We start from the raw sequence: 15,707 nt of genomic DNA on the forward strand, positions 1-15,707 counted from the left end.
TAGTGGTTTGAGTGTCCGCCCTGAGATCGGTAGGTTGTGAGTTCAAACCCAGGCCGAGTCATACCAAAGATTATAAAAATGAGACCCATTACCTCCCTGCTTGGCACTCAGCATCAAGGGTTGAATTGGGGGTTAAATCACCAAAAATGATTCCCGGGCGCGGCACCGCTGCTGCCCACTGCTCCCCTCACCTCCCAGGGGATGAACAAGGGGATGGGTCAAATGCAGAGGACACATTTCGACACACCTAGTGTGTGTGTGACAATCATTGGTACTTTAACTTTAACTTTAGAGTGGCACTTTCCATCATTTTCAGCAGACCGTATTACAAAAAGATTGACCCCCCCCCCCCCCCCCCTCCTCTTCCTCTCACGCAAGATCCTCCCAAGAATGGGGTATTATGAATCAATTTCCTACTGCATATCCGCCAGAAATACACGACTGTCAATTTCCTTACTAATACTAACCTTGTGATTCTTTTAAATCCACTTTTTACTCTCTTTTTACATACTTAATTAATAGGAATACCATCAAAAAGAAGCAATTCCATATTGCAAAATAAGTTATGCAACATGCACAACTAAGTGCATCATTAAGGATTTAGTATATGGTTTTAACCCTCTGCCACGTACATAATTTAATAGCAGTTGAGTAGCGCCAGGATGAAAAAGTCCTCAAAAGTTAGTTTTTTTTAGATTTATTTAAAAGAAAAAAACATTCTCAAATCTCTCAATCAACTTCAGTCCTAAAAATATTTAAGATGTCATGTTTTTTTGGTGTTTTTATTTATTTATTATTTTTTAAACTAATTATGTTATGTGTTTTTATTTGTAAAAAATTTACATATGCGTTATCAATATCTAGTAAATGTCAAAATGCTGCGGTACTGGGGTAAAGATCAGGCCTGAATAAATGAGCATTCAAAGGGTTAACAAAACAAAACAAAAATACTTTGACATGTTTGCTATTTTTATTTAGGACTGATGCTGATTAAGAGAAAAAAAAAGTAGAAAATGTTTTTATACACTCGGGATGTGAATATTAGAACAACTCATCATTCGATTCCGATTCTCGGGGCGACGACTCGATTTCAACACAATATTTGATTCTCGACAAAAGGCAGCCCTGGCATAATCCAACCCTCACTGAAAACGGGCTCGACTTGAAAATGTGGACCAAGCTCTGACACTGATCATACAGGGAGCAGACCGCTACAATCAGGTGGTCCAATACCCCATACTCTCTGAGCACTCCCCACAGGACGTCCGGAGGGACACAGTCTCCTCCAAGTCCACAAAGCACATGTACGTAGAATTGTTTGGCAAAATCAAATGCACCCTCTGGGACCCTGCCGAGAGTAAAGAGCTGGTCCACAGTTCCACGACAAGGACAGAAACCACACTTCTCCTGAATCCGAGGTTCGACTATCCGGCGTAGCCTCCTCTCCAGTACATCTGAATAGACCTTACCGGGAAAGGTGAGGCATGTGTACCTGCGATAGTTGGAACACACCCTCCGGTTTTCCTTCCTAAAGACAGGAACTACCACCCCGGCCTGCCAATCCAAAGGCACTGCCTCCAAAGTCTACGCAACTGAGTCTTATCAGCCAAGACAGCCTCACTGCATCCAGAGTTTTAAGGATCTCTTCCAACCCCAGGGCCGTGCCATCTAAGAGCTTTTTAACTACCTAGGCAACCACAGCCCCAGAAATTGGAGAGCCCACCCCAGATTCCCTAGGCACTGCTTCCTCATAGGAAGATGAGTTGTTGGATTGAGGAGGTCTTTGAAGTATTCCCTCACCGATCCACAACATCCCAAGTCGAGGTCAGCAACACACAATTCCCACCATACACGGTGTTGATAGCTTACCCCTCTTAAGGCGGCAGGCGGTGGTCCAGAATTGCTTGGAAGCTGTACCTAAGTCGTTTTTCCTGCCTTTCTCAAACTCCTCCCATGTCAGAGTTTTTGCCTCTGTGACCGCCAAAGCCATACACCGCTTGGCCTGTCGGTATCTGTCTTGTGTCTCCGGAGTCCCACGAGCCAAAAGGAACCGAAACAACTCCTCCTTTAGCTTGGTTCTGGGATTACTGCCATGACAGGCACCGGAACATTGTCCACTCAGACTCAATATCCAGCACCTCCCACGTAACATGTTCAAAGTTTTTCCGGAAGTGGGAATTAAAACAGTGTCTCTTACGGGAGACTCCAATAAACGGTCCCAGCAGACTCGCACAGTGCGTTTGGGCCTGCCAGGTCTAACTGCCGTTCTCCCCCACCATCAAATACAACTCACCACTAGGTCGTGATAGGTTGAAAGCTCCTACCCTCTCTTTACCCGAGTGTCCAAAACATGACATCGCAAATCTGATGACAACCACGAAGTCGATCATCGAACTGCGGCCTACGGTGTCCTGGTGCCTAGTGCACATATGGACACCCTTATGTTTAAACATGGTGTTCTTATGGACAATCTGTGACGAGCACAAAAGTCCGATAACAAAACACCACTCGGGTTCAGATCTTGGCGGCCGTTCCTCCGAATCACGCCTCTCCGGGTTTCACTGTCGTTGACAATGTGAGCGTTCAAGTCCCCCAGCAGAACAAGGGAATCACCTGGGGGAGCACTCTCCATTACCCTTTAAGAATCCAAAAAGGGCGAGTACTCTGAACTACTGTTTTGCTGTGTAAACGCAAACAGTCAGGACTCGTCCCCCCCAGCCGGAGGGAAGCTACCCTCTCATCTACTAGGTTAAAGTCCAACATACAGGCTCTGTATTGCCACTCCTGCTGGTCGCCTCTCACTGCTTGCAACGCCAGAGTGGAAGAGAGTCCAGCCTCCTTGGAGAAGACTGGTTCCAGAGCTCTTGCTATGAGTCAAAGTGAGTTCAACTCGTTCAAGCCGGAACCTGTCCACTTCACACACCATCTCGAGCTTCGTGCCCCATAGTGAGGTGACGTTCCACGTCCCAAGAGCTCGTTGCTGTAGCCACGGATCAGACCGCCCAGGTCTGATCCCACCTCTTAAAGCTCTCATTGCACCAGACCTCTATGCCCCCTCCGATGAGTGGTGAGCCCATTCAAGGGGGGATCCACGTTGCCTCTTCAGGCTGTGCCGGGCCAAATGGGGACAGGCCCAGCCACAAGGGGTTCGCCATCGAGACCCACCTCCAGGTTTGGCTCCACAGGGGGGCCCCAGTGACCCGCGTCATCTGAGTCCTTGTTTGTAATTTTTCACAGAGGTCAAATCAAAACAGATCATTGGTTACGAAACCTGCTTATGGGGCGGCATAGCTCGGTTGGTAGAGTAGACGTGCCAGCAACTTGAGGGTTCCAGGTTCGATCCCCGCATCCGCCATCCTAGTCACTGCCGTTGTGTCCTTGGGCAAGACACTTAACCCACCTTCTCCCAGTGCCACCCACATTGGTTTAAATGTAACTTAGATATTGGGTTTCACTATGTAAAGTGCTTTGAGTCACTAGAGAAAAGTGCTATATAAATATAATTCACTTCACTGCTGATGTGTGACGTAAACGTGCAGCAAGTAAGCCCGGAGATGGCCTAAAAATTTATAAAAACAATTTAAAAAAATAAGAAATAAAGACAATTGATTCATGAAAATTATGAATCTACGTAGAATCATAAATAAGAATCACAATTTTTTTACTTTTATCTCCTAAGGATTTTTTCCTTGTGGTGCTACTCTACAGGGCTAAATTTACTTGATGTATGAAGGAATTTAAAGGCCTACTGAAATGCGATTTTCTTATTTAAACGAGGATAGCAGGTCCATTCTATGTGTCATACTTGATCATTTCGCGATATTGCCATATTTTTGCTGAAAGGATTTAGTAGAGAACATCGACGATAAAGTTCACAACTTTTGGTCGCTGATAAAAAAGCCTTGCCTGTACCGGAAGTAGCAGGCGATATGCGCGTGACGTCACAGGTTGTGGAGCTCCTCACATTCGCACATTGTTTACAATCATGGCCACTAGCAGCGAGAGCGATTCGGACCGAGAAAGCAACGATTTCCCCATTAATTTGAGCGAGGATGAAAGATTTGTGGATGAGGAAAGTGAGAGTGAAGGACTAGAGGGCAGTGGGAGCGATTCAGATAGGGAAGATGCTGTGAGAGGCGGGTGGGACCTGATATTCAGCTGGGAATGACTAAAGCAGTAAATAAACACAAGACATATATATACTCTATTAGCCACAACACAACCAGGCTTATATTTAATATGCCACAAATTAATCCCGCATAACAAACACCTCCCCCCTCCCGTCCATAAAACCTGCCAATACAACTCAAACACCTGCACAACACACTCAATCCAACAGCCCAAAGTATCGTTCACCTCGCCAAAGTTCATACAGCACATATATTTCCCCAGAGTCCCCAAAGTTACGTACGTGACATGCACATAGCGGCACGCACGTACGGGCAAGCGATCAAATGTTTGGAAGTCGCAGCTGCATGCGTACTCACGGTACCGCGTCTGCGTATCCAATTCAAAGTCCTCCTGGTAAGAGTCTCTGTTGTCCCAGTTCTCCACAGGCCAATGGTAAAGCTTGACTGTCATCTTTCGGGAATGTAAACAATGAAACACCGGCTGTGTCATCTGGCACAACAGTCAGGGGGTGCATTCTACGGCGGGGGCGCGTTATCCGGCACAACACCTGCCGCAATACACCGCTTCCCACCTACAGCTTTCTTCTTTGCTGTCTCCATTGTTCATTGAACACATTGCAAAAGATTCACCAACACAGATGTCCAGAATATTGTGGAATTTTGCAAAGAAAACAGACGACTTAATAGCTGGCCACCATGCTGTCCCAAAATGTCCTCTACAATCCGTGACGTCACGCGCAGGCGTCATCATACCGAGACGTTTTCAGCAGGATATTTAAAATTGCACTTTAGTAAGCTAACCCGGCTGTATTGGCATGTGTTGCAATGTTAAGATTTCATCATTGATATATAAACTATCAGACTGCGTGGTCGGTAGTAGTGGGTTTCAGTAGGTCTTTAAATGAAAAAATATTGAAATTGAACATGAAAAAAATCAATCCATTCCAACTAACTCAACCAAAAATAAGGCAAAAATAGAGCAAAAGTCCCCTAATAGGACGAAAAAGTCCCAAAAAGGGTTCAACTAAATAATGCTCTGTGATTAAAATATAGTCTTTTTAATTTACTATTAAATCTAGTGTATTCAACCAAATTATGGAAACATTCTTGGTGACAAATTCAGTGCTTTCAAAAGCCTGCTGATCGCAAATGAGTGAGCCACTTAAAAGAATGGACACCCGACATAAATCATCGGCGAGGACCTCCTGGTGCCTGTCACCCCGGCCAACCTCTCGCCCGCAAGTGTTTACGTTAAGCGAAGCGTCATTTTTTCCGCTCTGCACCTTCTCCTCTCGCCCGTGACATTTTTAGCGAGCGGAGACCAGAGGCGGACGGAGAACACGTCAACGGTGATTTTATTGCCCGACGCAATGTAGTAGTAGTTACAGTAAAAGCTCCAAATAGAGTCCCCTGTACGTGCAAAAAATATGGGCTTGAACAGCTGTGGCTGTAGGCAACCCTCTTATGTATTTTTGTTGTAATTAACTCCTTAAGATGGCATCTTTATCTGCCCTTTTTTTTTTACATCATGGCCAGGGGACTACAGATGAAAACTAGCCTTCTGGCTAATTCTGGCTTTTTTAACCAAGTGAAGTCATGTGTTTTATGAAATTGCATTGTCCCCTTTGAAATAAACTAACCAAATCTAATCTAGCTCTACTTGCAGTTTAAAATGTTTCTAATAATACTTAAAGATTATGAATGGGAAAAGTTTTTCTTTTCACTTTCTCATGCACTCCAAATTATTATTACAGTTGGAGGGAAAAAAAACGAGTATACAGAATATATTGAGTTTAAAATTCCTCAAACATCATTTCCAACTATTAGCCGCTTCCATTTCAGGTACTACATTATCATTAAAGCATTAGGTCGTCTTGCCATGATTTTGCAGGCTTTTTTTGTAAGTGTTGCGGCCTAAAATGCCTGAATTCACAGCAACTTTTCAAGAAGTCACGGCAAAAGTTGTAATGCTTTAAAGCTTATTTTTGTCCGTAACGTTGAATCAACTTTTTATGAATTTGTTATCAACGTGCCTTGTAACATTAATCTAAAAAAGCACAGGATTTCTACAAAAATTGTAAAAGAAATATTGTATTTTCCACACCATAGGGTGCACCAGATTATAAGGAGCACTGCTGATGAAGCGGGTCTATTCAGGTCTATTTTCATACAAAAGGCGCACCGGATTATAGGGCGCATTAAAGGAGTCATATTATTATAATTTTTTTCTAAATGTAAAACACTTCCTTATGGTCTACATCAGTGTTTTTCAACCTTTTTTAAGCCAAGGCACATTTTTTGCATTAAAAAAATCCGGAGGCACACCACCAGCAGACATTATTAAAAAGTTGACAGTAAAAAGTCGTCGCAATTGTTGGATATGACTTTAAAGCATAACCAACATGCATCACTATAGCTCTTGTCTCAAAGTAGGTGTACTGTCACCACCTGTCACATCACGCCGTAACCTATTTTGAGTTTTTTGCTGTTTTCCTGTGTGTAGTGTTTTAGTTCTTGTCCTGCGCTCCTATTTTGGTGGCTTTTTCTCTTTTTTTGGTATTTTCCTGTAGCAGTTTCATGTCTTCCTTTGAGCGATATTTCCCGCATCTACTTTGTTTGAGCAATCAAGAATATTTCAGTTGTTTTTATCCTTCTTTGTGGGGACATTGTTGATTGTCATGTCATGTGCGGATGTACATTGTGGACGCCGACTTTGCTCCACAGTAAGTCTTTGCTGTCGTACAGCATTCTGTTTTTGTTTACTTTGTAGCCAGTTCAGTTTTAGTTTCGTTCTGCATAGCCTTCCCTTAGCTTCAATGCCTTTTCTTAGGGGCACTCACCTTTTGTTTATTTTTGGTTTAAGCATTAGACACGGTTTTACCTGCACGCTGCCTCCTGCTGTTTCCAACATCTACAAAGCAATTAGCTACCTGCTGCCACCTACTGATATGGAAGAGTATTACACGGTTACTCTGCCGAGCTCTAGACAACACTGACACTCAACAACAACACATCATTTGCATACTATTATTACTGGTTTGCAAAAAATATTTTTAACCCAAATAGGTGAAATTAGATAATATCCCACGGCACACCAGACTGCATCTCACGGCACACTAGTGGTTGAAAAACACTGGTCTACATAACATGTAATGGTGGGTCTTTGGTCAAAATGTTGCATAGATTATGTTTTACAGATCATCTTCAAGCCGCTTTCTGACAGTCGCTTCAGGACGCGCCGTTTTGTGGGCGGTCTTATTTACGTGGCTCACCTTCGACAGCGTCTTCTCCTCGTCATCTTTGTTGTAGCGGTGTAGCATGCAAGGATGGGAGTGGAAGAAGTGTCAAAAGATGGAGCTAACTGTTTTAATGACATTCAGACTTTACTTCAATCAATAACTAAGCAGCATCTCCTCATCCGTGGCTCACTAGTGCAATAACTAGTCCCGTGAAAAAACGTACGACCGGAACTCTCTAATAACTAAAGATCCTTGGGTGAATAATGTAAGCTCACTACACCGGTATGTTTTAGCGCTTTCATGGCGAGTTTACTGACAGATATAAGTAAGAACTTTACACTACTTTATATTAGAAATGGCAACAGCGGAGGATGAATGTCTCATAACAAGAAGATAGAGAAAAAGAAGAAGCTTATCGACTACGTTGTCGGACTACAAAGACGGATGCGCGCACATTTTCAGGATTCATGCAGATCCCAAATACAGATCAGCAGGTACCAAAAGGTAAAAAAAAGTTGCTTTTTCATAATATTGCGAAACAAAACGGCAGATAATATGTCTTTCCTTATACCTAATGTTGTCTGTCTATCTGTGTTGGCCCTGCGATGAGGTGGCGACTTGTCCAGGGTGTACACCGTCTTCCGCCCGAATGCAGCTGAGATAGGCTCCAGCACCCCCCGCGACTCCAAAAGGGACAAGCGGTAGAAAAAGGGTGAAGGGATGGTATGCCAGAGCGGCTAGGAGACAGAGAGTAACAAGCGGTAGAAAATGGATTAAAAAGGACAAATTTAAAAAAGTCATAATTTACATTTTAAAAACATATATAAATATATATATATATATATATATATATATATATATATATATATATATATATATATATATATATATATATATATATATTAAATATATAAATATAAATATACATAAAAAAAGTTAAAAAAAAAACAACAAATAAATGAAAAAAGTAAAACAAATTATACATATATATATATATATATATATATATATATATACATATATATATATATATATATATATATATATATATGTGTGTGTGTGTGTATAGTTTGTTTTACTTTTTTCATTTATTTGGTATTTTTTAAACTTTTTTTTATAAATATTTTTTAACTTTTTTTGTATTTTAGAAAGGACAGATAAAAAAAACATATATATATATATATATATATATATAATTATTTTATTATTATTTTTTTCTCTTTAACTTGAAAAAAAAAAGTTGTTTTTCTTACTTTTTTTGTATTTTTATATATATATATATATATATATATATATATATATATATATATATATATATATATATATATATATGGGGCAGCACGGTGGAAGAGGGGTTAGTGCGTCTGCCTCACAATACGAAGGTGCTGAGTAGTCTGGGGTTCAATCCTAGGCTCTGGATCTTTCTATGTGGAGTTTGCATGTCCTCTCTGTGACTTCGTGGGTTCCCTCCGGGTACTCCGGCTGCCTCCCACCTCCAAAGACATGCACCTGGGGATAGGTTGATTGGCAACACTAAATTGGCCCTAGTGTGTGAATGTTGTCTGTCTATCTGTGTTGGCCCTGCGATGAGGTGGCGACTGGTCCAGGGTGTACCCCGCCTTCCGCCCGATTGCAGCTGAGATAGGGTCCAGCGCCCCCCGCGACCCCTAAGGGAATAAGCGGTAGAAAATGGATGAATGGATGGATATATATATATATATATATATATATATATATATATATATATATATATATATATATATATATATATATATATATATATATTTATATATATATATATATATTTTTTTTTTTTTTAATTTTTATTATTATTATTATTATTTTTTTCTTTAACTTGAAAAAAAAGGTTATTTTTTTAAACTTTTTTTCAATTTTAGAAAGGACAGATTGAAAAAAAAAATGTTTAAAAAGTTTTCAAAACAAAGTTTTTTTTTTTTTTACTTGGGACGCTGGTATGCGGCCCGTGGGCCGTAGTTTGGGGACCCCTGGTCCAGTGTGTTCTCACTGTACAGTGTCCTTGTTTTTTAATGCCTATAAATACAATTTATTGTTATTATGAAATAGCCATTAAAGTGTTGCTTTAGGGATGCATACAATAAAAAATGATTAATTCTTACCACAGCGCGAACATAACAAGGTGACATGAGGCCACGCCAAGAACAAAAATCCTCCTGTCTCAACATGCTGCATTTTTGCTTCTTGCCAAACGTTCAACGCTCATGGGCGGTGAGATATTTGTTTGAAATGCGTGTAAATAGTCCGTCTTAGCAGTGGAAACAGTTTGCAGCACGCTGGGCGTTGAGGTCGTCATGGCGGCGTGTGAAGCAGACGCACAGGTCGGCGCAAAGAGGGCACACCATATCGTAAGTTGCCTTCGTGTGCGTGAGTGTATGACACAGAATGAGTGCGGTACTAAGTTAGTGTAAACCAGTGACGTGCGGTGAGGTTGATGGCTGGTGAGGCACTGACTTCATCACAGTCAGATTTACAAACATATGAACCCTAAAGAGTATCTTATTCACCATTTGATTGGCAGCAGTTAACGGGTTATGTTTAAAAGCTCATACTAGCATTCTTCCCTGCTTGGCACTCAGCATCAAGGCTTGGAATTGGGGGTTAAATCACCAAAAATTATTCCCGGGCGCGGCGCCAGGGGGTGATCAAGGGATGGGTCAAATGCAGAGGACAAATTTCATTACACCTAGTGTGTGTGACAATCATTGGTACTTTAACTTAACTTTAACTTTACACATACAAACTGTAGCACACAAAAAAGCACATTTAATAAAAAAAACGTTATTATGGTCTTACCTTTACTAAGTTATAAATGAAGTCCATTCGCCGCTGTTGTGCTGGATTAATGCACCTCCTGACAGGAGTGTTATATCAACTAAAGCCCTCACTTAAACTTTCCACGTGCAAGATTAAATCTATTTAAAAAAGTGTAACCGAGGGTTTATAAATGTCGCCTATACTGTATGAAACTACAAAATAACAAACACGGAGGCTCCAGTTTACACGAGGACCACTTTATTTACCTTCTTTCAAAAACCTCCGCTCCACTACAACATGTCATCACTTCCGCTCTTGGCGCCTTCAAAATAAGAGCTCAAGGCATATACTGTATAACAGCGCATAACAGGAACTTAACATCACAAAGAGGAAAGCCCATAAAAATAGGTTACAAAAGTTATTTAATAAGAAGCCAAAAAATGCAAAAACAATAATGTTCGTGTTGGAGGAGTTGTGAATTAGGTACACCTGCAGTCTGCAGGTGTACCTAATGTTGTGGCCCTGCAGTCATTCACAACTCCTCCAACACGAACATTATTGTTTTTGCACTTTTTGGCTTCTTATGAAATAACTTTTTTAAATAGATTCAATCTTGCACGTGGAAAGTTTAAGTGTGGGCTTTAGTTGATATAACACTCCCGTCAGGGGTTGCCGTGCATTCTACGGCGGGGGTGCAGGAGGCGAGCCTCAGCCAGTGCGTCTTTTGCAGCCGTTTTATGATCGCTCAGCACAAGAAATACTTTACACACATACAGTTGTTGACAAAATACACTGTACATTATATACCTCAGCTAACTAAACTATGGAAATGTATAATATAGTTCATATAGCAATACGGTCTCACTGCACAGCAGGCCAGCAGTTAGCCGAGTCATTGCGCAATCCATGGTGAGGCACTGAGTGACGTGCCTCAACTGGCTGCTGTTCACCGCACCGTCTCTTCTCAGTATTTGAACGGCAAATGTGAAAATTCAGCGATTTTAAATAAAAAATAATCTAAAACTAGTGAAGTTAAATGGAAAATAGCTTTATAGTATAATCACTGGATACATTTAACAATTTAATAATTTTTTTTTTCTTTTTACATTTTTTTTCTTTCCATGATGGCAGGTGAGGCCCCGCCTCACCTGCCTCTAGTGACTGCACGTCACTGGTGTAAACGTACTGTAGGAATTCCTGCTCGTCGACTTGCATCACAACACATTTCCCAGCAGGCAGCAAGACATTGATACAACATTGATTACACATACCGTATTTTTCGGACTATAAGTCGCAGTTTTTTTCATAGTTTGGCCGGGCTCCAGTGCGACTTATATATGTTTTTTTCCCTTCTTTATTATGCATTTTCGGCAGGTGCGACTTATACTCCGGTGCGACTTATACTCCGAAAAATACGGTACATGTCCTTTAAAACCAACTTTGAGACGTTGCAAAATAGTTGTATTTGTAAATTGAGACAACGTTGATGAAAATGACCAAATTTTAATGGGTCAAATCATCTTCACAAACTGACATTGACTGAACGTCGTCAGTCAGAATATTGGTTGGGAAATGACCAAAATTCAATGGTCAAATCAACGTCAGAACCCAATATTGATTAAACGTGGTCCGAAAGCAGGTTGTTTAGGGATGTCCGATAATGGCTTTTTGCCGATATCCGATATTCCGATATTATCCAACTCTTTAATTACCGATACCGATACCGATATCAACCGATATATACAGTCGTGGAATTAACACATTATTATGCCTAATTTGGACAACTAGGTATGGTGAAGATAGGGTACTTTTAAACAAAATTAATAAAATAAAATAAGATAAATAAATAAATAAAAATTTCTTGAATGAAAAAGAAAGTAAAACAATATAAAAACAGTTACATAGAAACTAGTAATTAATGAAAATGAGTAAATTTAACTGTTAAAGGTTAGTACTATTAGTGGACCAGCAGCACGCACAATCATGTGTGCTTACGGACTGTATCCCTTGCAGACTGTATTGATATATATTGATATATAATGTAGGAACCAGGTAGTTAATAACAGAAAGAAACAACCCTTTTGTGTGAATCAGTGTGAATGAGTGTAAATGGGGGAGGAAGGTTTTTTGGGTTGGTGCACTAATTGTAAGTGTATCTTGTGTTTTTTATGTTGATTTAATTAAAAAACAAACAAAAAAACTGATACTGATGATAAAAAAACCGATACCGATAATTTCCTATATTACATTTTAACGCATTTATCGGCATCTCTGATGTTGTTCCAACGTTAGGTCTGAGTTGCTCAACGGCAGGACCGAACTCGACAAGTTTTCAACGTTGTTGTAGCGCATTCATGTCAAACTCAAGGCCCGGGGGCCAGATCCGGACCCGACACGTCATTTAACGTGGCCCGCCAAAGCCTGGGAATAATGTGGATACTTCATCTTTCTTACTAAATGTTTTCATTGTTTCCATTTTGACAGAAAAAAAAAAATATGGTAACACCTTAGTATGGGGAACATATTCTAAGTAACAAAGACTTAATTTAGAGTTATTTGGACACTAGGGGAACATATAAGGGTTAGGGTTAGGGTTACTAATAAGCAATAATTCTGAGGTTATCGAGGAAAGACTCTTAGTTAGAGATGTCCGATAATATTGAACTGCCGATATTATCAGCCGATAAATGCTTTAAAATGTAATATCAGAAATTATCGGTGTCGGTTTCAAAAAGTAAAATTTATGACTTTTTAAAACGCCGCTATACGGAGTGGTAAACGGACATAGGGAGAAGTACAGAGCACCAATAAACCTTTAAGGCACTGCCTTTGCGTGCCGGCCCAATCACATAATATCTACGGCTTTTCACACACAAGTGAATGCAACCCATACTTGGTCAGCAGCCATACAGGTCACACTGAGGGTGGCCGTATAAACAACTTTAACACTGTTACAAATATGCGCCACACTGAATGACAAACACATTTCGGGAGAACATCCGCACCGTAACACAACATAAACACAACAGAACAAATACCCAGAACCCCTTGCAGCACTAACTCTTCCGGGACGCTACAATATACACCCCCCGCTACCCCCTATCCCCCCCACCTCAACCCCGCCCCCCCCCGCCAACCCCGTCCACCTCAACCTCCTGAGAGAGCATGTCCCAAATTCCAAGCTGCTGTTTTGAGGCATGTTAAAAAAAATAATGCACTTTGTGACTTCAATAATAAATATGGCAGTGCCATGTTGGCATTTTTTTTCCATAACTTGAGTTGATTTATTTTGGAAAACCTTGTTACATTGTTCAATGCATCCAGCGGGGCATCACAACAAAATTAGGCATAATAATGTGTTAATTCCACGACTGTTTATCGGTATCGGTTGATATCGGAATCGGTAATTAAGAGTTGGACAATATCAGAATATCGGATATCGGCAAAAAAGCCATTATCGAACATCTCTGGCTCACTGGTTGTATAATAAGGTCATGCAGAATAAGGCATTAATAAGTACTTAATAATGATTAATTTAGAGCCAATATGTTACTAATTTGCATGTTAATAAGCAACTCATTAATGGTGAATATGTTCCCCATACTAAGGTGTTACCAAAATTATGAAATACAGGAAATTGCATATGTTTTAAACTTTGATATTATCTTCTCATGCAACAAATATTCAATTGTTATTGGTGGGAATCTTATGGCTCCTCGCCATTCCATTCCGATTCTCAGGGTGAGGATTTGATTCATGATTGATACTCGATTCAAACTGATTTTTGCAATGTATTATTTGGTATGATAATAATAACACATTAACAAAAAAGCTTCCAGGTTACAAAACCTATTGTTGGTTGCTGATGTATGACATATATGCGCACCAAGTAAGTAAAATGTTTTTTTTTATAATTTGTCAAAAATTAAAAAAATACAAACATTTTTTGAAAATTATTCATCAATTTACAATCGAGATGAATAAGAATCGCGATTCATATGTGATTAAAAAAAAAATTGATTTAATTTAATTTAATTTAGAACCCTTAATTATTATATACCGTATTATAGTTTGTAAAAATAACAATAAATACTTAAATATCTGCTTGTCACCTTGACTTACGATTTCAAAGCAAGTTATCCATCAATTTGTATGTACACAAATGAAATAATCATCAAATGCATAGGCAATTGTGTTTTATATTCTTACATTCACTGTTACACGCGGCCCTCTGACTGCGACGTGGCCCTCGATGAAAACCAGTTCGACACCCCTGTTGGAGCGTGACTGAAGTCAAAATAACAATTATACAGATAAAACATGAATAAATAAGAAAAACACATTTCGGGAGAACATCCGCACCGTAACACAACATAAACACAACAGAACAAATACCCAGAACCCCTTGCAGCACTAACTCTTCCGGGACGCTACAATATACACCCCCCGCTACTCCCCCCACCTCAACCCCGCTCCCCCCAACCCCGCCCACCTCAACCTCCTCATGCTCTCTCAGGGAGAGCATGTCCCAAATTCCAAGCTGCTGTTTTGAGGCATGTTAAAAAAAATAATGCACTTTGTGACTTCAATAATAAATATGGCAGTGCCATGTTGGCATTTTTTTTCCATAACTTGACTTGATTTATTTTGGAAAACCTTGTTACATTGTTTAATGCATCTAGCAGGGCATCACAGCAAAATTAGGCATAATAATGTGTTAATTCCACAACTGTATAGATCGGTATCGGTTGATATCGGAATTGGTAATTAAGAGTTGGACAATATCGGAATATCGGATATCGGCAAAAAAGCCATTATCGGACATCTCTAGTTAATATATATATTAGGGTTCTCAATGTATATATTTTTTTGTTTGTTTGTTTTGTTTTGATCTGTCCTGTCTAGCCACTTAGGCAAACCATATTGTGCATATTGTGAATGCAGATCTATATATAATACATTAACAATGTAAACATTTTTTTTTCATAAGCTGCAAAAAAAATCTTTAAATTTTACTTTAAAAACTGGCAGCTCAGTCACCAGATTTTTACAGTAAAAGCAGTGTTTTTTTTTTTTTTTTTTTACAGCATATAAAAAACAATAATAAATAGAATGGAATGGAAAAACAATACCACTGTTTTTAGTGGCAACATTCAAGCAACAGAGCTGCCAGTTTGTTAGTTTTGTTACTGTATAATCTTAATTTTAATGTTTTAGTGTTTTACTGTATATGGAAAAAAAACAGTACCAGATTGATTTTACTGTAAAAAAAAACAACTAAGTCGGCAGAATTTAACTGTAAAATTCATTGTCAATTTTACAGTCTACTATTTGATTGATAATTTGTTTTGAAATCATAAGTCAAGCAGATATTTAAGTACAGTATTTATCTTTATTTTAACCAAAAAAAATAATGATAATATTGAATTTTAAAACATATGCAATTGCATGCAGTACATGATTTTTAATGTCAAAAGGGAAATAAATACATTTAGTAAGAAAAGATTAAGCATTTTATTAACGCATATTATTTCCAGGCTTTCGC

The 15,707-nt window shown here is 39.5% G+C and overlaps 1 protein-coding gene across 6 annotated transcripts in view; it reads left to right on the plus strand.

Annotated features, from left to right (window-relative positions):
- rgs3a (regulator of G protein signaling 3a) overlaps positions 1-15,707 on the plus strand; it is a 336,515-nt gene that overhangs the window by 221,154 nt on the left and 99,654 nt on the right. The window contains exon 1 of one of the 6 annotated variants that reach the window (XM_072912100.1): positions 9,583-9,753. The exons of the other annotated variants lie outside the window; for them this stretch is intronic. Within the exon in view, the coding sequence (XP_072768201.1) occupies positions 9,700-9,753 (54 nt within the window). The 5' untranslated portion in view covers positions 9,583-9,699. Of the gene's footprint in view, positions 1-9,582; positions 9,754-15,707 lie in introns of those variants that run through there. 6 annotated transcript variants of the gene reach the window in all.

This window comes from Nerophis lumbriciformis, linkage group LG32 (assembly GCF_033978685.3).
Source record: "Nerophis lumbriciformis linkage group LG32, RoL_Nlum_v2.1, whole genome shotgun sequence".
Taxonomy (NCBI): Eukaryota; Metazoa; Chordata; class Actinopteri; order Syngnathiformes; family Syngnathidae; genus Nerophis; species Nerophis lumbriciformis.